At 41.6% G+C, this 26,441-nt stretch overlaps 1 protein-coding gene across 2 annotated transcripts in view; it reads left to right on the forward strand.

Annotated features, from left to right (window-relative positions):
• Positions 1-26,441, forward strand: part of pkd1a (polycystic kidney disease 1a) — a 92,206-nt gene that overhangs the window by 30,778 nt on the left and 34,987 nt on the right. For both annotated transcript variants that reach the window (XM_085460039.1, XM_085460040.1), the window contains exons 5-23: positions 1,098-1,279; positions 2,236-2,483; positions 2,967-3,227; positions 3,374-3,542; positions 5,677-5,854; positions 8,165-8,379; positions 9,562-9,683; positions 9,782-9,932; positions 10,539-10,801; positions 11,006-11,386; positions 11,637-12,119; positions 12,217-12,348; positions 12,751-12,926; positions 13,565-13,695; positions 14,264-16,887; positions 19,068-19,262; positions 19,363-19,662; positions 19,778-20,196; positions 21,400-21,550. In XM_085460039.1, the coding sequence (XP_085316165.1) occupies positions 1,098-1,279; positions 2,236-2,483; positions 2,967-3,227; positions 3,374-3,542; positions 5,677-5,854; positions 8,165-8,379; positions 9,562-9,683; positions 9,782-9,932; positions 10,539-10,801; positions 11,006-11,386; positions 11,637-12,119; positions 12,217-12,348; positions 12,751-12,926; positions 13,565-13,695; positions 14,264-16,887; positions 19,068-19,262; positions 19,363-19,662; positions 19,778-20,196; positions 21,400-21,550 (6,781 nt within the window). The remainder of the gene's footprint in view (positions 1-1,097; positions 1,280-2,235; positions 2,484-2,966; positions 3,228-3,373; positions 3,543-5,676; positions 5,855-8,164; positions 8,380-9,561; positions 9,684-9,781; positions 9,933-10,538; positions 10,802-11,005; positions 11,387-11,636; positions 12,120-12,216; positions 12,349-12,750; positions 12,927-13,564; positions 13,696-14,263; positions 16,888-19,067; positions 19,263-19,362; positions 19,663-19,777; positions 20,197-21,399; positions 21,551-26,441) is intronic.

Here is a 26,441-nt window from a genome sequence, read left to right on the forward strand (position 1 = left end):
GCATCTGCGCCAAAAACTGCAAAGCCTGGGCGGGCGGCGCAGCCTGCGGGTCGGACATCCCCACACCGGCAGGCTCCTGGGTTTCGGCACCACTTGTGACACCCGCTAGGCACAGATACACCCACACACACGTCGTTAACATCAGATGCACGTTTATTGTGAGTGTCCACAGAATGACAGCTGAACACCGTTTGACAGCGGTCGGTTTCCCCAGCTTCCTTCCCTCCACTCCTCTCCGCCTCACTATATAAAGGGAAGGAAAACCACCATCAGTCCAAAATCGCCATCAGCTGTTCTTACCAGCACCGCCCCGTTGAGCTCACTGCACCACTCCTCCCCTGCAGCCGCGCCCCGGACCACACCTCCGCCACAATCTAGTATGTGGATATAAATCCGTAAATATAATATAGAATACAAGAATTGTCTCTAATAGAGCAACACTAAAGAACAGCTGAGCTCAAGCTGTCCCGTTATTACTGGGCCGACATCTGATATCAGCATTGGCTCTGTAAATTTATAGGTGTAACTATGTTAAATATGTCTTTGAAACTAGCATTAAGTCATATAAGAGATTTAAAATATGATGTTTACTGAAAAGGAAAACAGTGGCTAAGTGTTGTTAAATAATCAAACTGAAATGTCACTTTTATTGGTTACTTGCTGTGATTAAAAAAAGATAAAGAGATGGCTGATGATTCCTAAATTACAGAGTCCATAAGACATTCACATCAGGCAATAATTAGCAGTAATTATGATTTGAGCTGCTGAATACACACACACCACTCATACACATTATGAGCTAGCCTTTTTAAGGAGATGGCATATCATCTGTAGGTTTGTTGTTTCTCAACAATGAGGTTGAGAAAGGCTTTCAACAGACACAAACACACAAATATAAATGAGAGAGTTCTTAATTTATTAGAGAGAGGCTACTTGTTGGTTATGCACATATTAATGCAGCTTTAATGGTTTATAAATGTGTCATCCCCGCATGATGACAGTTTAGCAGTGGCAACCACGGTGCTCAACCTTGTGACTGTTGAGATGTTTAACAGTTAATGATTCGGTCTCCTTGTCTGTCTCCGTCTCTTCTCCAGTGATCTAAGCAGTAACCCCTTTGAGTGTGACTGTAAGCTGTTCCGATTTGTCAGCTGTCTCCAGCAAAAAGGGGTGCAAGTTCGACGCTCAAATGAATTACGCTGCAGCCACCCCCTTGACCTCCAAGATCAGCCTTTACTCAATGTCAGACTGCCCACCTGTGATATGAAAACAAATACAGGTAAATATACTCATCATCTCGTGAAGTTAAAAGAAAACGTGCACATTATAGAATTCACCAGAAATCATTTCCTGCTCTTTTCAGTGCTTATACATCATACAATAAATAGTTCATGGACTTATATTTGAAAAGTAACTCGATGAACTGAAGATGCAACAAAGGTGAAATACTTAGACCGTTTGGTTTTCTACCTCAGACAAAACAAACATTATTGTGTAGTATTTTGTAGAGGTGGGAATCACCATACATCCCACGATACGATATTATCACAATACTTAACACACGATACGATATTATTGCAATTTTTTTTAAATATTTTGCAATATTCAGATTCTGTACATTAAGGTAAACTTTATCAATATTCATTTTATCTAATATCAAAGTCTCGCACTCAGTCTTTCTCTCATTTCAGTCAGTTATATTGTTGACAAACTGAACGGTTTGTATTACAGTCTAGTCCAACTTACCTGAATGCATCTGGTACAATTATAGGTATTCTGAACTATGCAATATGAAAACTATGCAGCCCCTTCAGCAACTGAAGAATTTGAAAGTAAATTAAAACAAAATATAATTTTACATTAAATAAAAAAGTTTTAAACTTAATTAAAATAAAACATGTCTTAAATTAAAATAAGTAAACTGTCATATTTATTGCTGCCATAAAAAAAGTTAAACACATTTGGACAGTGAAGGAATGTCAGGATTCAGAAAAAGGATCAACATGCTCTGAAGTCAGAGCACAAAAACCTTTTTGTAACAAAATATCGATTTCTGCTGTCCCTGTATCGATACATTATTATCACAGTATCGATTTCTTCCCCCACCGCTAGTATTTTGCAGACTTTATGGAGATTCATGATAAAAAATCTTTGCCTTTATTTATGATAAAGGCAGAGCATGCTCTGATATCTCTGATAAGCCTGTGAGATTTAAACCTGTGTTGTCCACTTCAGGTCTGTATGCTGCGTGCCTTGAGGATAGCAACAGTGGAGGACTGGGACGAAGTGAACTTGTTATCTTCTCCTACTCCACGTTCCGAAACTTGACACGGGAACAGTGTCACAGTGTGTGTTTCAATGAATCGCATCGGTATGGGGGCTTAGGAGAGAAGCACGAATGCCTCTGCAGCAAAAACTCGGACCCCAACTATATCAGCACGTCTCAGTGTTCTGCTGCCTGTACGAACCCCGATGTGATGAAGGTTTGTGTAAAGATTATTGCTCTGTCAGACTCGGTTTATAACCTCTGGTGCTCCGTTATGTACATTTTTATATTTTCTCTGTAAGTCAGCCGTCACTCGATTAAAAAGAAAGTTTTGGAGATCCAGTTTCCTTTTCTTTGCTCTTTCCTCATTTGATTATACAACATTCAGGATTTCCTGTAAAATTTCAATAGCCAAACAACAACTTCCCTCTGTGGTTTGAATGACTCTATATCCTGAAGAGTGCTGTGCAGAGGAAATCTGGAATAGAAGTTAGTTAAAGCTCCAAATAAAAATGTAATAATGGTTTATTTAAATTGGAACAGTTTCTATATAATCAGATTTTATTCAGAACTATGAAATAATAGGAAAACCACAGTTATCTTAACAATTAATGGGAAAAATTGTTTATTATTTTATTTAAATGCGTATGTATTAACACCAAAACCAGCTCTTCTTTATATGGGTTCCTTTAATTCACAGAAATGTGGGTGGGCTCTGGCTCGCGAAGTCTTTGTGGTGGAGTTCTCGGTCTCGCTGACTCCTCTCCAGCCGCAAAGCGTTCACAACCACGTCACTTTCACCGCCAACTCCTCTGTCACACCTGTGACGCTGTCCTGGGACTTTGGTGACCTTTCACCCCGTGCCAACACTACAGGAACCGTTAGCACCACATCAGCTCACAAATACGGACTTCCAGGATCTTATACAGTCAGTCTGACGGCCTTGGCGGGACATAAGAAGGTGAGAGAAAAAAGAACAGGATTTTAAACCTTCTGTTTATCCAGGCTGAATTTTTGTATGTATGTTCAAAGAGGTTTTTTTGAGAAAGAAACTTTGTGTGTGTATGTGTGTGTTTGGATTTTAAAATGTTACTTGTGTGTGTTCAGGTGTCTGCACGAGGGGAGGTGACTATAATGCTTCCTCCTAAACTAGAGCTGCATTGTCCAACTCTTGTTGTGGCCAATAGGAGTCTGGAGCTCACACTTGTCAGCTGGGGCTCAGTTGGCTTGAATGTAGACTGGAAGATTACGAAAGATGATGTCCAAATTGCCAAAGGTAAAGTATACCAACACGCAATCTCAGTTATTGAAATTTCACACATTTCGAGCTCCTCGTGATCATCAACATCCAATTAGTTTTTTCTCCCCTGCTGATTAAATCTGAACATTAGCTTAATGCTTCTCTGTGGGGGTTATTTGGAAAACTGGAAGGATAAATGTTTACAGGAGTTACCATCATCTGGTTGGAAGATTAAATTGTTTAATCTGCTGATATTTTGTAATTAGAAATTTGGCAGTAATAAAAGATCAACATTGCACGATCACAATCATTTCCAGAAAGCATTTCTTTTTGGGCACTTGGGAACAGCAAAAACCAGTTATGCACAGTTATGAATGAAGCGCTGACACTGTAGCTGAGCATTTGTATGGTACATCCAGCCAACAGGTGTAACAGTAGCACTTGTTCTGTATGTTTGTAGCCATCTGATGGGAATCAGCTGTGGCACGACCTACTAAGTTTTACAGCTAGTTGTTAACTTTGTCTTCGGATTTTGCCTTTTTGCACTGAGCATGTTAGTATTAAATGTATATATATGTATGTGTTTTTGTGGTGCCAAAGCAGCTGTATAAAATTGGTTTAACCTTTGTAGCTTTGTGTCTGCACTCTACAACCTGAGCTCAAAGTTTTCTCATTCAAGTGATTGTTCAGTCTAGTCTTAGCTATGCATTTGTTATTCACTCACCTTCCTTTTTCGCACAGACATACCAACTTTTATATAAACTATAAACTAAATACATTCGACTGGACAAAGGTCTTGAGAAAGATCTCTTTTTTTTTATATTCTGTTTTCCAAGGGTGCCAGACATTCCTGTGCTTTAAAGTTGTCAGTAACTTTGTTACCAGCAGCCCGTCACAAGAACAAATAATTTCTCTCCATTTCTTTGCTTGAAGTTTTGAAAAATACCCAAAATAACACAGTTTGGCAGACATAGGGTTGTATTTTTGCATCATTTATCAGCCAAAAACTCTTCATTTCTGTAAAGTGTGCAGTGTGGCCTTAAAATATGAGAGGGAATTTGACAAATGGAGGCCAAAAGCAAGGCCAAAAACATGTCCACTGTAGATTAACAGTGTCTGAAAGTCACGCCCTTAAGAAATTATGAATTATGACAACATACTGCCAAAGTATTTTGTCAGATGTTGATCCAAAATCTTTGCTTAACTTTTGAGGCTGAATTCTGATTGGCTGGCGTAATTTTTCTGCATGATAATGATCCCAAACACACTGCATATTCAGTAATCGTACACCTGGATAGAAAAACATAAAAAGGAACCCGTTTCAATAAATTGCTGCACCTATCTCCCATTTCCTAGCAAATTATAAAGAAAAGCGCGGTAACGGAGGACTTTTGCACAGTACTGTCCCTCTCCTCCATTTTCCACCTTTGTTATACTCGTTCTCTTCTTCTAAGACACTCCCTTACAATTTCTCACAATGTAATATTTAACTGTTATTTGCTCATTTCACTGGTTTGTTTCTTTGAGATATTATGAGAAAGAATTTTTACAAAGTGCCAAAGAGTCTATGAAACTAATGTGATTTGCTGAAGGACAAATTCGTCATGATAGGAAAGAAATGCCAGTACTCCTTTTTCTACTGTCTCAGCCAAGGAGTGTTTGTGTTTGCACATTAGAGATGTGAGTCAGGCCCCGCGTCTTTCATCTGTCTCCCCCCTCGTGCTTTACTTTGCACCCATATATCAACATCTCTTGTGTCTACATTTTTTGCCTGTTTGTCTGAGGCTTTTAGAAACTCTTTAGGTTGCTTTTTTTTTTTTTCACTGTGAAGTCTCTAAACAAATTTTTTTTACAGATTTTTATAGCTCTTTTTATATCGTAAATAACGAAGACTTTGACTGAGAGACATATTCTGCATGTTCTACAACAAATATTTGAGGCCAGTAAAAAATAAAACAAATAAACACATTCCTAATGAGAATTATTATTTGATCACACTGATTTGCAATCATATGCAACTTACTAACTTTACTGTTATTTTGTACTTCAGCATGTTTTAAGTTGGTTTTTTTTAATTATGAAATAGTAGCTGCACTTTTTTTTTTTTTTTCTAGAAAGAATACCTTCAGAGTATTTGTTAAACAACATTCATGTTTCTGTTCCCTTCCAGCCTCTCCTTTCTGTCCAGTAGATGCGACGCACGATCACGAGTCCTCAAGCTGTTTCCAGATCCTTCCAGGAGAGCTGAGCTGGACTGATGCTCGAAAACAGTGTTTGAACCGCGGTGGGGATCTGGCAATAGTCAGGAGTGACAAGCTGCGTAACCTGCTGGCAACCAAAGTCACACAGTGAGTGTTTACTCTTTCTGCAAGTTTCACAAACTGAAACAGGAAAATAATTTCAGTTAATCTTTTTCCTCAAGAACTAATGTATCTGTGCATTGTTACCAAGGGAACCCTAAGAGCAGGTGTAGCAGTACAGCCTGGTCACATAAGAATTTGTTTTGTGAGCAGCAATAATTTTTTCTTCCTGTAGGGACTGTGATCAGCTGACCTGTGCAGCTACTCCAATACTCACTGCTCTTTGTGGATTTAGCTAACTGAATACACATGAAGATAAAAGTGGACTATAGACACTATAGCTATTATAAAAGGTAGAATTTACAGTATACTTAAATTTGTTTTTAGATGTTTCACAGAAACATTATTTATCAGAACATCACCACTATCTGATTTAAAGACCTTAAAATAAATGAGGATATTACATTTAAGATTTAACTTTCCAGTCTATAAAATATCTGTGTACCGGTAGGTTGTCATTCATCCAGGAATGGTAATCTAAGGAGCTTGGAAAGAAAAGCAACTGGACTTCTTTAGGTTTTTTGAAGACGTTTCACCTCTCATCTTCAGCTCAGTCTATAAAATGTCACTCTCTGAGCAGTCCTTACTGTTGAAGATAATCTCCTCTTCTTCCACCTTCCTTTCCTTCTTTTTCATACATCTCTCTCCATCTATCAGTCTCAGACCTTACTAATTTTCCCACCCTGGGAAATGTGCATTTAGCTCACAGAGTTTTCTGACAGACTGCAATAAATTGTTGAGCTGTTTGAAAAGCTCCATTTTAAATTAAAGCTTCAATTTTAAAAAACAATACTAAATCTTTGCTTGCCCCTCTTCTGTAGCCAGCTTAAGTTCAGCGACTGAAACGTCATGTCATGTGTTAAAGGTGTAAACGGGTCTTATTTCTAAGCAAGTATCTAAATCGTGTCACTGGAGGGACCGCCAGCTCACACATTTCGTCTTCCCTATTTCAGTGACAAACTCAAACAAAGCTATGGTCCAGTCTGTTTGCTGAAACGACAGCCAAAAAGTATCAAAACAGACAAAAATACTGAAAACAGATGTTAAACGTTCGATCACTGACACTCACAGAATTACATGGTTTGGAAAAGGGTGCATGCAAAATGTGTTTGTCTTTTTTCTCCCCTCCTCTGTGTGTGTGTGTGTTTGTGTGTGTGAACTTATCCTTATTTGACTGAATGTGACCCCTGACTTATGTGTTTTTGTTTCATTCACATTGATAGGATACACTATTTTGCTGCATGTACGTTTGTACATGTATATGAACAAAGCTCTGGATTTGGCTTTGCTTTGGTTTTGTAAAAGTATTCTGCTCTCGCACTGGTCTGAAGGCTTTCGGTGTTTTGTGTTTAAGTGTAAGAAGGTCACAAAAACACATCTGTAAAAGCACAGCTGCATTGTAACGTTAACGCCGTAGGAATCTGGGTTTTTGTGTGTGTACATTTGTGTGCTAATTTGAGTGTAGGACTCGTATACCAAAGGGGATGAGAAGAAAAAAAACTTGCTGCAGATGGAGCTTATCCCCGCCATCCTCTTCTGCTCGTGTGTTCCTCCACCCCTCTCTTATATAAGGAACTTTTTTTCTTTCTTTTTTTAGAATCTGTCTTTGTTTTGTGCGACAAAGACGTTTTCTTGTTCTTTTTCTGCCTTTGTGTAACCGCTGGTCACTCGTTCTGATGTCATTATCAAAGGTGTTTTGAAAAATCCCGAAAAGTGGGAGAAAAAAAAGAAAAGGAAAGAAAAGGAAATTGCTTTTATCCAGGTGATTTTTGGAAAATGTCAGAAAATGGCTTAAACCTGCTTCAAACAAAATGTCTAAAATGTTTGATTTGTTTCCCCCTGTCCTTAGATCACGGTGAGTATCACGCTGACTTTTCTTTTAGAGGGAAGGCCATTTTGTTTTCAGTTAACTGTGCGTAGGAGGAAGGAAAATCAAAGTGGAGAGCGGCGAGGTCCATTAATGGACACATTGAGCCAAAATCCAATTTATCTAACATAGTATCTCCGTATTATCCCACCAGGGTTCAATCAAAACCACTTTTCAGTCTCTGTGCCCTGCAAACATTGATTATTGAGAGCACAATTGGCAGACTTCATTCTCAATTATTAACAGTCAAACTCATTTACTTCTGAATGTTTTTACAACTTTTCTGTTTTTTCCTGCATTTCGTTTTTTCTCACCTTTGTTATGTGTCTTCCTGTGTGCATTCTGAAAAGATGGTGCGAGGTTCAAGTTACGTAGCTAAATGTCAATCATTCAGTGTTAATCTGTGCATTATCTATTTGTTTCTGCACCAGGGAGCGAGGTGTGTGGCTGGGCCTGACTGATATAGACACCCCTGGCAAGCTGCACTGGGTGAACGGATCAGAGATGCAGGAGGGAGAGGAGATATTTCATCCTCGCTTGACGAGCTATCGTGGCAATGTGTGCGTCGTCCTTGAAGCACGCGGTCACACCAGTCCATACCAATGCAATGCCAAGTGGCCGTATATGTGCCAGTACACTGCCGAAGGTAAGCTCACTGACATTCTGTCTCATAATCCAAATATAAAGCAGTCCACATAACTAGATTAGAGAAATGAAATGAAAACTGAGGAACAGATTTAATGCAATTTTACCCACTGCGCCTAGAATTGTATGCAAATTAAGCTTAGCCAGACGTCTCCTATTTAAATGATTTATTACCTCAGTAGAATAAAATTACCATTTGTGTCTGGGCACCAAACTCATGTGTCACTTATAGAAAGTGAAGAGCATTTAATACCCGACTCCCTCCTACCTACCTAACCACCGAGACAGCTTGTTTTTTAGGGGTCCATGTGGGCCCACAGTGGGCTGCGCACCAATGCCCATATGTGCCCTATGGTGCATTACTCCCTCTAACTGATATGGAGGTTGGAGCATACTGTCGATCAAAAATGTTGCTTATTCACAAGGTGTTTAAGAATTGGTTACCAGAGCAATGCCACACATTTGATTTGCAAGATATTCATTGTATTGTTTTCCTGACACAACCACAAAAGAGATATGTATCTCCTTCAAGGCCGGTTTACACGTTTACTTGGTATGCAAATGTGTAAACCACCAAAGTGTGGAGCTACCAACTCAAGAAAATGCTCCCTCAAATTTTGTCAAATAATTTACTTGGTCTTTGGTTGCCCATAGTAACCCCAGGGGCCCACCTAGCTGTTCTATGGGCAGCACGCAGTGGGCTTCCCTCTTGGAGGCCCAAAGGGAGAAAGTGCAGTGGGCCCCTAGTTCCACATAGGAGCCCCAAGCACCAAAACTGTTGTGGGCCCTGTGTGGGCACATCCACTTGGGGCCCACATGGGATAAGTATGGGTTTGCCCTGCCCGCACAGGTCCAAGTTCACCCACAGCTACCCACTATGGGCACACATGGACATGTTTGCTTGGTATGCCAACTTTCAAGGTTTTTAGAGGGGGTTTTTTCTCCGTAAACTACCAGACCCCTGCATTATGCACAGGAGATGGAGAACATGCAAGCAAACATACAGACATACACTATGGTGAATTATTATTATTATTATTATTATTATTATTATTATTATTTTTTTTTTTAAGTAAGCAAAGTACCTGGAAATCTAAAAAAAATTGCCTGTTGAAATCTGTTACTTCCTCTATCCTCTGTGCTTTTTTGTCACCTTGAATGCATCCTTCTTCTGCCTCTCCAGTCCGTGTTCCAGATGCCGGGATCTACATGGTTGGCATGGCTGTGTTTCCTTCCCATAATCCTTTCCACAGTGCTTCACCCTCACTCCACTCTGTTTCACAACCTCCCAGCGGTGTCATTGAGGTAAGGAGATATCTCAGCTTAATATCTTTCTTTTTTTTTTATGCGTCAGACTCATTCCAGAGTCTATTTCATTAAGCTGCTTCTGCTTTATTTCTCAGATGCTGTTGTTCCCTGCACTGAGCTTTGTTCAGGGAGGTCGTCTGTCCTCCCTGGAATTTGTCACTCAGAACCTCAGCTCACAAGTCAACGTCCGATTTCAGATATACAGACCTCACTGTCATTATCACGGCACACACCTGCTGCTCCCCAGTGAGTCACAGACACACAGAAACTCACTAATATACACTCGCCAGGTGTTAAGAAACATATAAGCCACCTGATCCCACACCTCTAGTCAGACACACTGACCAGGCTTGTCTTAAATTGTTAGGTAGGTGAATGTGAAAATAAAATTTTCATGGAGACAGAAAGTATAGTAAAACATGAAGGGAAGGAAATCAAACAAACAAGGTCATCTCAGTTCTGAGCGCTTCCTGTCTTTGATTTCAAGCCTGTGAGGTAGGGGATGAGATGGAGGAGATAAAAGGATAATGTAGTTTAGTATTAATCACACTGATGGCAAATTTAGTCTACCCCAGACGTACATGCACACACATCTTTCACTTTCCTGTTCCACAAGTGCACAGTTTTTGACTTGCTTTAACGAGATTTTCTTGTTTGATTTAGTTTCTCTCATTCAGTAATTCTTTCCTTTAATCTACATTTTTGCACTTTCATACCTATATGAGCAGCTAATGAAAAATCATTATTGTTATATAACTACCCGTCTGCATATTCAATAGAATTGAAGTTGAACAACACTGCTGCATGTAAAAATTTCATTTTTAAGAGATAACACAAAGCTTCTTGTCTTAGGCTGCGGAGGCCCAGCATGTGCCCCGGTAGCTCTTTGTGTCTCAACTGACACCAAGAGCAGTGATCCATCCTCTTGCCCCCGACTACAGCAGTGGTGTCCCTTCCAGGGTCGGTGCCTGCCCCTCTCTAATCCCTGCCCACCATCTTCCTGTCCTAACTGCACCCTTGTTCAGCACCTGACAGCTGGGACATTTAGGCCCCGATACATCCTACAGGACGAGGTGGTTTTCAGTCTGCCAGCAGGATCAGCTTTACATGTGCTGGTGAGAGGATTCGCTTTTGCTTCTAATATCAGTGACTTAATTTGAGTATGTATACAATCAAAATAGATAAACAGTTAAATGATTGCTGCTGTTGTGCAATGCCTGTTAGGTCACTACTAAAACTGTGTTCAGTAAAGACATGTATTTAAAGACAAATTGGTATCTGCCTTTAACTTAAACCTTTCTGGTCCCTGTTTCTCACAGTTAAAAGACCAATTGGAGGACATTTTGGTTTCACGTGGTGATGTGATCGCTCTGCAGCATGATGCCGGTCCATCCTCCCTGCTTCACTGCCAGTCTTCCCCACAGTCACCATGGCGACAACCTGTTTTAGGTCTTGAACGATCGGAGTGGTTCTGGATCAATAACACCAGACTCCCAGCAGACAGTTCACCGGACCATGACCCTGACCTTCTGCCTGACCCGGAGCTCGACATAGAGACACTGGTGAAGACTGGCGAAGCAGGCTGGCTGGAGGAAGTGGTTTGCCCTGTCAGAGTGCTCTATATGGAACGGAGTACGACTCAGCTGCAGGGATCGCAGCTGTCTGCTGGGCTTCCTCAACCTGGAAACTACAGCCTGCTGGTAAGCCATCAACACAGCATGCATGTGAAACATTTCTACATGCAGGTGGAGGCCACTAAAGAAGATGGAACCTGTAGTGAGGAGTTTGAAGTGTTAGAATTAGTATTTTTTTTTTCCTATAACACCAATGTTGCAAGATACTTAGGTTTTAAACATTTGAGGAAGTTTTTGGCTGTTATCTTTTAGCACATTTATTAGAGTGGTTTGTATTTAATAGTAATAATTTAAATAAAATGCATTTACATTTCAGGTGACTTCTGTTGAACCGTCGTACTCAGTCTCTGCATCGTGCCCATTGCGGGTGGTGGCTCCACTGGGCCTGACAATCCTCCATCCCCCTGTGCAGAATGGCACCCTCTACATTCAGTCCAATGACACCCGGCTTCTACTCCGTGTGCAGTCTCGTGACCCAACAACGGTATCTTGGCATGGCAGTAATCATAGTGCCACTTTCAAGTCTGAATGTCCCCTGGATTTTTTGTCCAATCCAGCACTCTGTCAGCTGGGGGCAAACCCAGGATCTGGTGGTGTGGTTGCAGAGCCCAGCCAGTTTGCAGTGCTGGATCTTAGTCTGAAAATGGAGGAACACAAGGATCCAGTGAAGGTGGAGCTGGAAGCCCACAATAATGTAATAGAGGCCAGCCTGAAAGTGATTGTTCACCTGGAAAAGCCACTGAGAGGATTGGTGGTGCAGCCACATCCTGCACGCAGGGTACTGATGGAGTCAGTTGTGGTGAGTTATTTTGCTTATAGGCTTATTTGAATGACAGTTTTATGAAGAGATCATAATTCGTGTTTATACCCTGCATTATGCTCTGTGTCTATTGTAGAGCTACACAGCGTCAGTGCTTGAAGGCTCTAACCCCACATTTAAATGGACAGTGGATGACAAGCCCTACTTCACTTATTATAACACTGTCCTCAATGTCATCTACCAGAATGCTGCTATCTACAAACTTACAGTGAGTTTCTGTCTCATCTATGAAGTCAAACTGTTGTCACACCTGGGCTTACATATGGAGACATTATGACAATTTTTAAAAAATAAATTAATATGTAAAACATCTGTTTTTGATACCACTTGCATCAGATAGGCTGTGTTCGCTCATGCACCTTTGTCATTAAGGTGTAGAAAAATTCAGAGGTGTAGTGTGTTGCAGTGAATGTGTGAAAATAGCTACAGAGAACGAAGACAGTCATCTTTTCGAATATGGAGCCAATAAATGTCTGGGAAATGAATTTTAAACTGAGAAATGAACTGTGTGATTGGTTATCAGAATAACATAGCGGTTGTCGTTGTAACAGCTTTTTATGCAGATGTGACACAAGGCTAATGTCATACTGACTATGCGCTATCTTCCCAGGTGACAGCCATGAACCATGTCAGCATGCTCACAGACCATTTCAACGTAACCGTAGACCGGCTCCAGCCCATGGTCAACCTCACAGTCAGGGGAGTGCCAAATGTGGTCCCCCAGGGCTCCACTCAGACTCTTACTGCGTCGGTGGTCATGGATATGTCAGTTTCTGCCACTTTCCGGTATGAACACCAGGGTGGATAGATGGACAGCGTTATTTACAGTGATCCCATAACTGCCCATTTCTATCTCTATTACTTTTATTATATTTTTAAGGCTGAGTGAAAAACTGTTTGTTTGTTTTCTCTATTTCTCTTATGCTTTGCTCTTCTTTTCTGTTTTTCTCTTCTTGTGTGCCATAATAGCACTGCAGCAGTCAAGTCAAAGAGAAGCCTTGGATTTATAACTGTGCGGTTAGGGAAGATTGCTGACAAGAATTTTCCCCTCTGTGCGGCTGTTTCCCCTCTACTTTTTTTTTTCTTCATTTTTTTTCTTCCACTCTTTGTATCCCACCAACTTTGGAGTACTCTCTCACTTAGTTTCTCTGCACTCTCACCATTTTTGGTTCTGAGAGGCTTCCTCAGTTCCAGTTTCCACTTCGCCTCATCCAAACCCTTTATTGCATCGTCAGAAAAGATTCCCACTTTCCATCTCTCCAGTTAGTGCGCCTGTGTTTGTGTGCATGTATTGGTAGTACTCGTGTTTTCTTTATAACCTTGTTTACACATTCACTTTGTTGGTGCCGTAAACGACATAAAGAATGTTGCTTTTTTTTATTTGTAGATTTCTGATAATGTTTTTGCATTGTATCATGTTGCAGATGGTCTTTTGGTGATGGAGGATATAAGGAATTTGAATACAAGCCTCCCTACTCTTCCTCCCTCTTTTGTCAAGACTCACCTAATCAAGTCCTCCTAAGCAACAATATTACCTATAATTACTCTCAGCCAGGTAACAATAACAGCTTTGAAATAAAAAAGCCTATTTTTGTGTGTTTTGTTTTTTTTAAGCCTGAAAGTAGATAATAGCTTACAAGTTATGATAATCAGGTTGAATAAGTTGAAGCCTCTCTCCCCTTCAGGGCTGTCTCCTTATGCATATTGGACATTTCACAGCTGTTTTGAATACATCAAAAGAAGCATGTTCTTGATTGTGCGCCTGGACCGTTACACTGCTAGTTCTTCCACTGAAGACTGTTTTTTAATTCTCAACATCAAAGTCCAATCTGTTTTACACCAACGTTATCAGACTGACTGGCAAATTTTAGGTGCATGGTGAAATTTCAGACTTAAATGCAAGAGGTCAGATTGGGACCTCTGAGCCAGCTCAGTGGAGCAAAATCCAAAACTATAACTGAAGAGCTGGAAGAGGTCCAGAAGTTAAATTTGAGCTAAATTTAAATCATGCATGTTTTTATTTGTTTGTGGACAGAGTCACAGAACTTTATGATCCAAACATGTACAGAAAATATCTTCTTTTTTCATGATTTTCCCATTCCCACCTCTTTTTTTTTTTTCAGGAATATACACCGCACTGGTATCAGTTTCCAATCGTTATGAGAACATCACTAAGAGCATCAACATGAGCGTCTACAGCATCCTCACTCATGTCAATATACAGACGGAGCCAGCACTTCTCCTCGCTGGCAAATCAGCTTTTTTTGAGGCTCACCCTTTGCCCACACCGTATGGAATTCACTATGAGTGGCACTTTGGAGATGGCTCTGTCACTCAAATAGGTCGCCGTGTGCCGCACACCTTTACAGAGTCGGGCAACTTCACTGTTTGTGTTTCAGTAAACAACACCATCAGCTCTAATAGTGCCTGTGCTGAGATGTTTGTGTATAAGGAGATTGAAGATCTAACAGCTAAAAGCACTTCTCCCACAGAGCTTCACAGTCCCACAAAGGTGTGGGCACACCTTCGTTCGGGTAACAACATCACATGGACATTCGCAATGGGTGATGGAAAAATTTATACTCAGTCTGAGCCTAACGTGTCACATACCTATACGATAGATGGTAACTATACAGTAAATGTGACTGCTATGAATGCTGTAAGCTCTGGATGGACAATCCTTCCAGTTCAGGTGTTTGTCTTCCAAGTTATAAGAATGGAGCCTTCCGGATGTGTCCGAGAGCAGACCACTGTCAACTTTCAAGCCTGGGTGTCTGGTAACGCATCAGCTCACCTTTACGAATGGAGCTTTGGGGACGGAAGTCCCAACGAGACACACCGTGGCAACCCCAGAGTCTCTCACACTTATTTGGCAAGTGGGAATTACCACCTTTCCTTGCTCCTTTCCACTGGTTTGAACAAGACCACCAAGGCCAATTTCTTCACCTGGGTGTGTGTGCAGCCAGCTTTGACCAACATCAGCCTTACCCCTGAGAAATCCCATTATGCTGTGGGAGACGAAATACAATTCTGGGTTAGAGCTGAACCTCAATTTAACTACAGTTATCAGTGGGACTTTGGTAAAGAGGAAGACCCTGTGCTCATTCATGGTTCAGGGAGTATGGTGACAGCATTTAAGAACCCAGGTCTCTACATGGTGACGGTAAATGTTTTCAATAACATCTCCAGCAGTAATGCTAGTGCTGTCATTGAGGTTCTGATGCCCATTGGACCAATTGTCATTCAGCATAATGGCACAAAGTATAATAATTTGACACTTGGAGCACCATACACTTTTATCAGTTCTTCATTGGCCTCCAATGTCACTTACACCTGGAACTTTGGAGATGGAAATCAGCTTACAGGACAGAATGTCCTTCATACCTACAACATCTCTGGAAAATACAATATCACGTTGAAAGCAGCCAACACAGTTAGTCAGAATGATACTACTTTAACAGTTATTGTGATTGCACCAATCAGTGGGTTGAGAGTCAATGCAAGCTTGGTAAAAGTCCCTCTCAACGAGTCAGTCACCTTTGAAGCCCAAATGGCAGACGGCGATCGGTTAAATGCGCGGTTCTCTTGGATACTGTGTGACCACTGTACCTCAATCCCAGGGACCTACAAGATGTATTACACCTTTCGTTCAGTTGGGACTTTCAACATCATTGTGACGGCAGAGAATGATGTAGGAACAGCACAAGCAAATATCTTCCTGTTTGTCCAACGTGAGTTGGAGGGGCTGCAGATTTTGGCAGAGGAGACTGGCAGAGAGGGAGGCACCAGATTGGATGGTTGTTGCTTCCCTACAAACCGAGGTCTCAAACTTCAAGCTGGATTAAAGGAGGGCACCAACATGACCTTTACTTGGAACATCATCAGAGAGCTAGATCCTGACAGCTCATTCAACAAAACTGGGAAAACCGTTCAACTGAATTTTCCCAAGCCTGGTCCTTGTATCATCTTACTCTGGGCAGCCAACCTTCTGGGCCAGCTCTCTATCAACAGAACCATCCGCTTTCTAGAACCAGCCGGAGATGTGCACCTTCAGATCAGCAAAAACCCAGTGGCAGTCAATGTCTCAGTAAATCTCACAGTACTGACTACAGAAGGCTCAGACCTACAGTATCGTTGGTCTGTAGATGGGCATGCTCTGCAGTGGAATATGCCCGGGAAGACCCACACCTTCAACACTATTGGGGAAAAACAAGTAACTGTTGAGGTCTTTAATGAAGTTAGCTCAAAGACTGTGTCAAAGCGTGTCAGTGTCCAGGAAGTAATTTCTGGCCTAATCTTCTCAGTCACTAATGGGACTCAGGACCGTTACATAGCAACGGGTGTCAGCATCTTTCTACAGGGGAAGGTAGTGACAGGAACCAATGTGACATGGACATGGCTGCTGGATGGAAAAACAGAAACAGGAAAGAAAACATCTGTAATTTTTCAGGAGCCAAAGATAGCCACTGTTACTTTGAATGCCACCAATGGTGTCAGCTCGCAAGTGTTTTCAAAGGAATTCTTTGTTCAGGAAAGGATTGATAAGTTGGACTTTAAGGCAAGTAAGAACGTTGTAGCAGTGAATGAAAAGGTGGACTTCATTATTTCCATGGCAGCAGGTTCGGACGTTGAACTGATTCTCAGCATCAGTGGCGATGCAACTGTTTACGCTAAGCCTAATCAGAACTACAGCCACGTATTCAGCAGGGTGGGAACATACAATGCCAATCTCACTGCTCACAACCAGGTAACGTAAAGGAAAAGGTTAGATAATGTACATTGTAAGAACAAGTCAGTTTTACTCAAGATATGAGATAAAACATATATTTAAACAGATACTAAATAAAATACTGTCACTTAGAGCTGGGCGATAGAACGATAACGATATGTATCGCGATATAACTTTTACTCGATAGAGAAATTAAGCTATCGCGATAGACCTCGCCGCTCTTGTCCTCTTAAAAAAAAAAAAAAAAAAAAAGGTCAGCCAATCCAAATTAAGTAGCGCAGAGCCGAACCAATCACAGCCGCAGCGTCACGTCGCGTGACTTGTTACGTACAGCACAAGTGCCAAGCCGCACGTGTGTTTGTTTGGGAAGCAGCCAGCGGGTAATGGAGCCAGCGCGTAATGGAGGAAATGAGTGTGCCGACTAGAAAAATCAACCGAGCGTGACCGAAGGTTACAGAAGAGAAAACAGATGATGGTTCCAATGCCGGAGAGATTGTCGAACGGAAGAGCCAAAGAAGTTCCGTAGTGTGAAGGTATTTCGGCTATTTCAAGTCTGACAAAAAACAGAGTAGCGTGCACTGTAAATTGTGCCGAAAGCAAGTCTGGAAATACAATAAACTGGTGCATGCGTCACACTGTGCGCCACGTTATTCTTTCGGTGAAATGAATTTCTACAATACTGTTACTGTTAATTCTACTCTCTGCAGTGTTTAAATGCTTACATATACACACAGTTACTGTCCGTCCACACATACGACTCTGTTCTGCTTCTATGCCGCAGCTTTGTTTACTTTTTCCCACCGAGGCTTCTAGACTTCTGATTGGCCAACATTTCTTCACGGTTAGGAATCTAGCGCCACCTGCTGCTTTGGCATGTTCATAGCAGCGTTTTCCTTCATTTCTGCCTTTATGTGTGGACGGGATTATTTTTTAAAACGAAAACGGAAAATCTCCGTTTTCAAAAATACCCGTGTACGTGTGGACGTAGCCTCAGTCTCTGACTGGAAGCGCTAATTCGTCATTCGGCTTTTGTCAGACTAAAGTAACTGTTAAAACTGTTTGAAAAGCTAAGCTATACAACAAGGAGAGATTGAGAATTTCCTTTTAGTTCTCAGTTTATTTGATATTGACAAAAGTTAGTCAGTTTTGTCTGTTCTTCTGTAAAACAAACTAAGATTTATTTTTAGAATTAATATTTTGTTTCTAAGTGGAATTGACAATTTAGTAGTTGTTTCGTTTGTTCTATTTTGAAACTTAAACGCTTTAGCGGCTGCCTTTTGTGTAGTTTGCAATATTTGCCTTTATCTATCTGAAAAAGTCTCATGTTCCTTAAGTACATCTACCCTGTCGAACTTATTATGGGAAATAAATATTTAAATAAAAACAAGCTGCTGATTATTTCACATTTTACTTGTGAGCAACGGCACATTTAAATCTTACAAATATAGTTATTTGGCTTATATCGTGATATATATCGTTATCGCCTGAAATGAAAAAAACATATCGTGATATGAAAAAATCTCATATCGCCCAGCTCTACTGTCACTTGAAATTCAGTCCCCATCATCACCTTTTTTAATGTCCCAAATGTGTTCATCTAGGAAGTATATCATATAAGTTTTCAACATAGTGCCCTTTATAGAGTCAGTGACAGCATTTTTCTGTTTTTTCATGTTTATCAGGGAGTTTTTGAATGTTTTGCGCTGCACTATAAGGGGCAAAGTAGAATAATCAAAATTACTTATGCTAACTGGACTGTAGAAACATATATCATACCAGCATTATGTTAAAACTAATACCATGTATTGATTTCATGCAGAAATAAGAAATAAATTATTTATAGTGCTGTCGTTCATCTCGTTAAAATGACGTTAATGCCATAACTGCATTAACGCGGCAAATCTCCGTTAGCGAGTTAGTGCGGATGGCCCTGTGCATGGGGCTGCACTGCGCTAACGCGTTAACGAGCTAACCGTGCTAACGCGTTAACGAGCTAACCGTGCTAACGCGTTGACGCCGTGCAGCCCCATGCACGGGGCGATCCGCACTAACTCGCTAACGGAGATTTGCCGCGTTAATGCAGTTATGGCGTTAACGTCATTTTAACGAGATTAACGCTGACAGCACTAATTATTTATTAAATATGTTAATCAAATCGGCACAATTCCCATATTTGTTTGCCTTGTCTCTCTGTCCAGGTCAGTTCTAAGAGAATCAATCTCCATGTTGAGGTGATGGAGCTGGTACATGGGCTCTCCATTGAAGGAATCTCAGATGCAATCGCAGTTGGTGAAAATAAAATGTTTGTGGCCAAAATATTGGCGGGCAGTTCTGTTACTTATCTGTGGACTTTTGATCTGCACCATCACAAGTCATCACATATCGGCAAAGAGGTAAACTTGGTTGCATATTAAAATTTTCATAATATCGACATAAATATCACAGTATAACAGGCAGTGGTTTGCTGTATCTCACTGAATCACATCATTCCAGGCACACTACACTCCAGAAGAACCAGGTAATTTGACCATTCACCTGAAGGTTTTCAACAGTCTGCAAGGTCAGGAAGTCACCAAGTGGATATTGGTACAGAATGTGCTGAAGTCTGCAGATCTGAATGCTGTGCCAAGGAATACTCTCATTAATAAGACGGTGAAATTTAGAGCCTACATCCTCCCCGTATCTTATCCTGTGGTGTGCTTGTGGCACTTTGGCGATGGCTCTGCTCCCATTCGTACAAACACCACAACTGTGGGATATGAGTACAGACACAAAGGACACTATCTGGTGCAAGTATGTTTCTTTGAATTCCGTTCTATCTGTATCTGTTAGAAGATACAGCATTTTTTTTTTAAAGAAATAAACCTAAGTACTGTGATTTTATGAGCTTGTTTCTGTTCCTTGGTAGGTAAACTGCAGTAACATGGTGAGCTGGGTGTTGGCGCAGGTGGAAGTAAACATCAGTGTGTTAGAGTGTGAGGAACCAGAAGTCCATGTGGTTCAAGCTCCACGCTTGTCCATCTGGCGCTTCCAACCCGCTTTGGTAGAGGCCAATGTGGATCTGAAAGGCTGCATACGCTACGGAGCTCAGTACCTCTGGCAGATTTTCTCAGGATCCTCTTGCGATAGTGAAATCATGAAGGACCAATCAGTGACCCCCGGAGCTACGATTCGTCTGCCGGTGGAGGTGGACATGCGGCGGCTGCAGCTGTCGTTGCCTAAGATGGCTTTGGCAGCAGGGAACTACACATTAGTGTTTTCTCTGTCGTATGAAGGTGTGCCTCTGAGGAAGGCTGCCTGTCTGCATTTAAGCATCGTCTCCACTAGGTCAGTAGAAAAAATAGTAACCAAGCATTCATATAAGTTTTTTTCTGTGATGTCGATCCTTTTTTCATTATTTACCCTGATTTCAGCATGTGACATGTTTTCCAAACATATTATTATAATAGATTCTGTCTCTGTGAGACAGCTCTGGCTGTTAGCACAGTTGCCCCATGTACCAGCTGTGCAAATCTGTTGTTTTGAACTGTGAATCGTGCAAAGCTACTCTGGTAGAGTCCAAGAATAAATAAATACAACAGTCTATCTCAAATCAAATTTAATAACCAAATTTAAGGAAATGACTCCATTAATATTTCCTTGAATGTCTTTGTGACATTCACTGAAAACGAGTCTGTTTCCTCCCTTCACAGCATGATTGGAGAGAGGTGCTGTTGGTGTTCTGCTCACGTTGTTTCTTATGCGTTATTGATCCTACATGTTCAAATATATGAATTTCTTTCCAATTTATCCTTGAAAAGTGCAGCGATATGGTCCCTGAACATAAAATAAAAATGGTTTTGGAGGGTTTTTTTTTTTTTTTACCCTCTTAAATTTCCCATTTTCTTCTTTCGTTCTTCTGTCTTCTAAATCAAATATGGGGATCTATTCACTGTGTTGGAGATAGGTTGGGGATAGTGGCTGGTATAAAGGAGTTTAGATGCTGTTGATGGTAGAACAGACTAAGCTGATATTTAAATGAAATAATTTGCACATCCCAGAGGAGGTTAAGAACAGAAAGGTGAGAGATGGATGGTAAAGTGATATAATAATAAAAAAGGACTTTAAAGAACAGGGACTAGAGGCTTGGAGAGCAGAGGACATTGACTATTTCACAAGAGTACTGATACTGTAATTTTAAGATGTGACTTAAACATCACAGGAAGTGACAAAGAAATGAGAACAGCAGGAAAACGTGTGACTAAGAAGAAGTAAGCTAACAGTGCAGAAATGTAAACCTAAACTGCGAAAGAAAAACTTACAGTAGAAAAAAGTACAGTACTTGCTTTACATGTAGTTCCGCACAACGTACTGTTGAGGTTTTCTTATTAGTTTCTTATTCCACATTTCTCTACTTAAGTATTTTTATATGCATTAATTGTAGAAACATAGCTCTAACTTTACTGTGTCAATGAAATGCAGAATCAGTTCAGTTCTGCATAAGAGATTGCAAGGAATTTCTTGCTTAATTTGAACCCTTTTTCTTTTTAGGCTGGTGCCGATTATAGAAGGAGGCACCTACAGGGTGTGGTCAAGAACACAAGACCTGCAGCTCAGTGCAGAAAAGTCGTATGACCCTAACATGGACCAAAGCAGACAATCACTACTCCACTACCACTGGGAATGTCAAAACACCTCAAAGGTAAGGACAGGGAGTAACTAGGTTGCTTTGGCCTGTTGTTGGTCATTCTGTTGATAACAATTGACATGTCGTGGAGCAACCTTATTGTAGCAGATAAGGTATTAGTGTCATGCATTACATTTGTGTCTAAAACGCAACTGTCCTTGCCCTGCTGGTCAGACAACAGTGTCCCGTCATGTCTCTTAGGTTTCTTTGTTTTGCCTTTTTTTTTTTTTTTTTTTTTTTAAGTCTAATAAGTAAGAGTATTAGGGCTGTGCGATATGACCAAAATCTCATATCCCGATATTAAGACATCTATCGTCCGATAACGATATAAATCACAAAAATGTAACATTTTCTGTAAATTCTGTGAATCTCGGCCAGCTCGACTAGCGTGAAGTGTTTCCAGCTGCGTGTCATGTAGCTGGAGTCGAGTGTTTTAACCGATGCATGAAACGATACATTTTTAGACATAAGTTGTAACGGCCGCCGTTTTCTTTGTGAGTATTTATTACACAGCGTGCTGCGGGGAAAAGCCTGTTCTAACGTTTCAGTCTAAGGTTTATTTTTTAGCACCTGGCGGCTCTTTTTTTGCTTCTCATCCGTAAATATTCTGCATCTTTCACGTGATTCAGTTTATTTTGAAAAGTCTCAACAGGATCTTGAGCTCTATTGTTAAAAGTTTATGTGGAACAAGCGGACACGCGGTGGTTTTACCGTCGTTGTTGCTAACGACAACGCATAAAAACAAACGCTTGTCTGTCTGTAGTGTGGTTATATAAAATATAAGAGAAAGAGAGAACTTTAAGAAATTAATATGGCCACTACAGTGACCATCAAAATAATGAAAAAATATTGCCGTAAACAGTTTATTTTGCGACACCACGGAACAAACGATAGCGTAAAATGAAACCATAGATGTTTTTATATCATCATCCGATATATATCGTTATATCGAACAGCCCTAAAGAGTATTACACAAACTTTGCTCTCAGAAATTTTTATTGCAGTTTTTAAGAGTGAATTCATAAAACAGGGATTACATAACAGTCCCAAACACTGCAAATACCTTCAGGATTGGTGTGAAAAAGAGAAATTTTCTTAGGATAGGTTGTGTGCGTTGTGTTAAATTGAGTTGAGTGTATGCTGATGTGTGTGTCCATTTAGTGTTTTTCACACTTAGTGCTTTCTTGGCTGGGCGGGAACACATTCTGCCGGAGCAGCAAAAAAACCCGCAATATAAGACCCAGTGGGATGGGAGTGTCCAGAAGAGTTTGTGTGCATAGTTGTATTTCCATTTTCATGAGGACCAGTTTTAGTGAAGAACTTTTGAATGAGACAATTGAAGGTGAGGATATTTGGGCCAGGCCAGTATGTCAATATGACAAATGTTAGAGAAGTACAGGGCCAACGAGGTGATCGCAAAGATAGTTGTGCAGAGATGTACGGGTGTCCATCTGAGCACATAGGCATTTAAAGGGTTATGTAAGTGTTTAGAGATAAACTATGCATTCCACAGCTGGTGCTTTGCTCCCCACCCTGACAATTACACAGTCCACATAAACACATACACACACTCACACACAGTTGTGCAGTACTGTTGATTAAAAAAAGACACTCAGTTCAAAGACTGAAAGAGGAATTAACAAGATCCCAGGTCTTGAAGTGTTCAACACAACATTCCTGACCTTGAATACAAACACAATTGAACATGATGACAGAGGTGGTTAATAAAAGATGAAATAACTGACAAATCATCTTATAAGCTACATTTTACATGGCAGCGGATCTTTGCTTTGTTTCTTAAATACAGCGCACAAAATCAAATATAACATCTGTGACCATTTTTACTTGGCTGTTCACTTGGTGACTATTTAAGTTGTGTTACAAAATTTACCATACAACTACAGTTGTGAAAATTAGGAGTTTGTGCTGCTTACAGGATGGGAAATAAACTCGGCACACACAGTATTACAGTCATTAAAAAGATGTTGTGTTTTCAGCCATGGAGGAGAACTTGTGTGGGTCTACTAAACACTAAACTTGAACTGCTCTTCTATAGAAATACATTTGTACCGTTGTTATCCACACTTTGTCTTGCGATGAGTGGTATACAACGAATGAAGTTCAACACAGGCCATTCTGCTTCAGGCTCTGTGCACGCTCACATAAAAACGGATGTTTTTCAGGTCAGGCGACTGTTCGGGCACACAAAATGATCTTTATGAGTGCTGCCTGCTCCAGTCAGAGACGTTATCAGATAATGATGACGATAAAATGGCGAGAAGGTGTAAAGAATATAAAAATTAACCATAAAGTAAAATCCAACACTGTTGCAAATAAGAAAAAATATTAATGGTGCAGAAAATCAGTAATCTCGGAACCTGTCACTCAGAGTTTTAAAATAAACATTTCAATTCACGTCAGTTATTTCCGTGCTGACTGTGCTCACAGTGCTGCTATTTACATGTGTTTCTAAAGTGTGGGTGCACATCAGAGCTCTGAAACGTTTAACTGGATGCATTTAAAAATTAAATGTAACTTTGTCGTTTGCGGGTACCTCTTTACTTTTTCCCCATGTTTGTCTGTAGATAAAATAATCAAATATATTTAAACTCTTATCAAATATGTTTTTTTAAGCTACTCTGGGACTTAAAAGTTGGATTTTAACTATAAAGACACATCTCCTGGATGCACTGGTACGCATCTTCAGTGATGTATCCTAGGGTCATCAGGTGTTTCGGGTCTCACAACATCATACACCCTCGCCCAGGCGACCCAGCCGGGGGTGATCAAGCCCCGACTTGCGTACCAGTAGCTACCCACGGATCAGCCCTCTTGATCCACAGCCACCTTGTGGCTTTCTCTGCCGCTTCACTCACAGCCTGGATGGCCCTCTTCTTGGCTGCCCCGGCCACGCCCAGCCGCCCTAGGGCTTTGCAGAGTGATCGTCCTGCAAAGCCCCTACAACCCACTTCTATGGGCTCATAGAAAGTCTTCCAGCCCCTTCCCCTGCACTCCTGCACTAGTTCCTGGTACTTTCCTCGTTTCCTTTCATTGGCCTCCTCAATCCGCTCTTCCCAGGGCACTGTGAGTTCCAGCATGATCAGCTGTTTTGAGGCCTCAGAAATAATTATCATGTCTGGCCGGAGTGATGTTTTTGCAATGTTCTGAGGGAACTTTAGTTGTTTACCCAGGTCAGCCTGTAGCTGCCAATCAGAGGCTGTGTTGAGGAGGCCAGTTGACAAATGTGGGCGCACCTGGGGTTTCTCTCCAGCCTTAATAAAAGAGATTGCCTTCCTCGGAGCATGATGATGCTTGCTGGTGCTGATTGCTGAGGCAATCTTTTCAGCAACTACTCTGAGCACCTGGTCGTGCCGCCAACGATACCGACCATCGGCCAGGGCCCTTGGGCAGCTGCTAAGGAGGTGTTCTAGGGTCCCTCTTCCAGAGCACAGGGGACAGGCAGGTGTCTCGCTCTTTCCCCACAGATGGAGGTTTGCTGGGCTTGGCAGAGTGTCGTATACTGCCTGCACTAGGAATCGGATCCGGTGGAAGTCTGCCTGCATGATGTTTGCCCAGGTGACCTTGCGCTGCAAGGTGCTCTCCCACCTTGTCCATGCTCCCTGCCGCTTAAGGCCTACAGCTCTACTTACTCGCTCCTCCTCCACACCTGCTCGGACCTCTTCCTGGAGTAGCTGGCGTCTCTCCTTTCCCTGTGCCCTGCTGACCTGGGCCTTTGGGACATACCCCAAGCCTGCTCCCCCTGTTGCTAAGACCCCCATCAGTGTTTTCTGCCTTAGGCGTGACTCCGCCACCTCAACTGCCTTCTCAGCCTTCCACTTTCTTCCTGTCCTTACCTCAATACCTGCTAATGCCACCTTGCAGTCTTTAGAATCTCTGTACTGTAGGGCTTCTCGTGTGCGAGCCACCTTGAACTCTTCTGTGAGACCACTGAAGGGTAACTGCACGCTGTTGCTTGTCCCATACAAGGCAGCGCTGGTGAGACTGCGGGGAAGTCCCAGCCACTTACGAAGAAAGCCACTGATCTTTCTTTCAAGGGATTCCACAGTAGTTATTGGAACTGTATAGACAAGCAAGGGCCACAGGATTCGGGGCAGGATTGAATGCTGGTAGATCCAGGCTTTAAATCTTCCAGGCAGGCCGGACTTATCCACCTTAATAAGCCACGCTCCCAGCTCCTCATTTGCCTTCTGAATAGCAGTAGAGTCTTTCAGGCTGGAGTCAAAGAGTTTCCCCAAGCTCTTAACTGGTTGTTCCGTTATGGATGGAATAATGGTTCCTGAAATTGAGAACCGGAACTTGTCCGTCACCTTGCCCTTCTTCAGTACCATCGATCTTGACTTGGAAGGTTTAAAACTCATCCTTGCCCATGAGATGAGTCTCTCAAGACCTTGCAAGATCCACCTACACCCGGGAACTGATGATGTTGTAATGGTGAGGTCATCCATATAGGCTCTGATAGGGGGCTGACGAACACCTGACCTTGTTAACGGCCCTCTGCACTCCACCTCCGCAGCCTTTACCACCATGTTCATTGCCAGGGCAAAGAGCGTAACTGAGATGGTACAGCCTGTTATTATACCTTTCCCGAGTCGGTGCCAGTCTGAAGTAACTGCCCTAGAAGTGACCCTAAGCCTGAAATTGGCATAATAGTCCAGGATCAGGTCCTTGATCTTGCTGGGAACATGGTGGAGGTGTAAAGCATGCTCAACCAGTTTGTGTGGGATCGACCCATACGCATTAGTCAGGTCCAGCCACAATACAGCTAGGTCGCCTCTGTTCTCATGGGCTTCTCTTATAAGGTGTGTAACTACACCAGTGTGCTCTAGGCAACCAGGAACTCCTGGGATCCCCCCCTTCTGAACTGATGGATCAATGTAATTGTTTC

The sequence above is a fragment of the Copadichromis virginalis genome, linkage group LG6 (assembly GCF_057382275.1).
Source record: "Copadichromis virginalis isolate Kocher_CV1m ecotype Utaka linkage group LG6, C_Virginalis_male_GT1.1, whole genome shotgun sequence".
NCBI lineage: Eukaryota > Metazoa > Chordata > Actinopteri > Cichliformes > Cichlidae > Copadichromis > Copadichromis virginalis.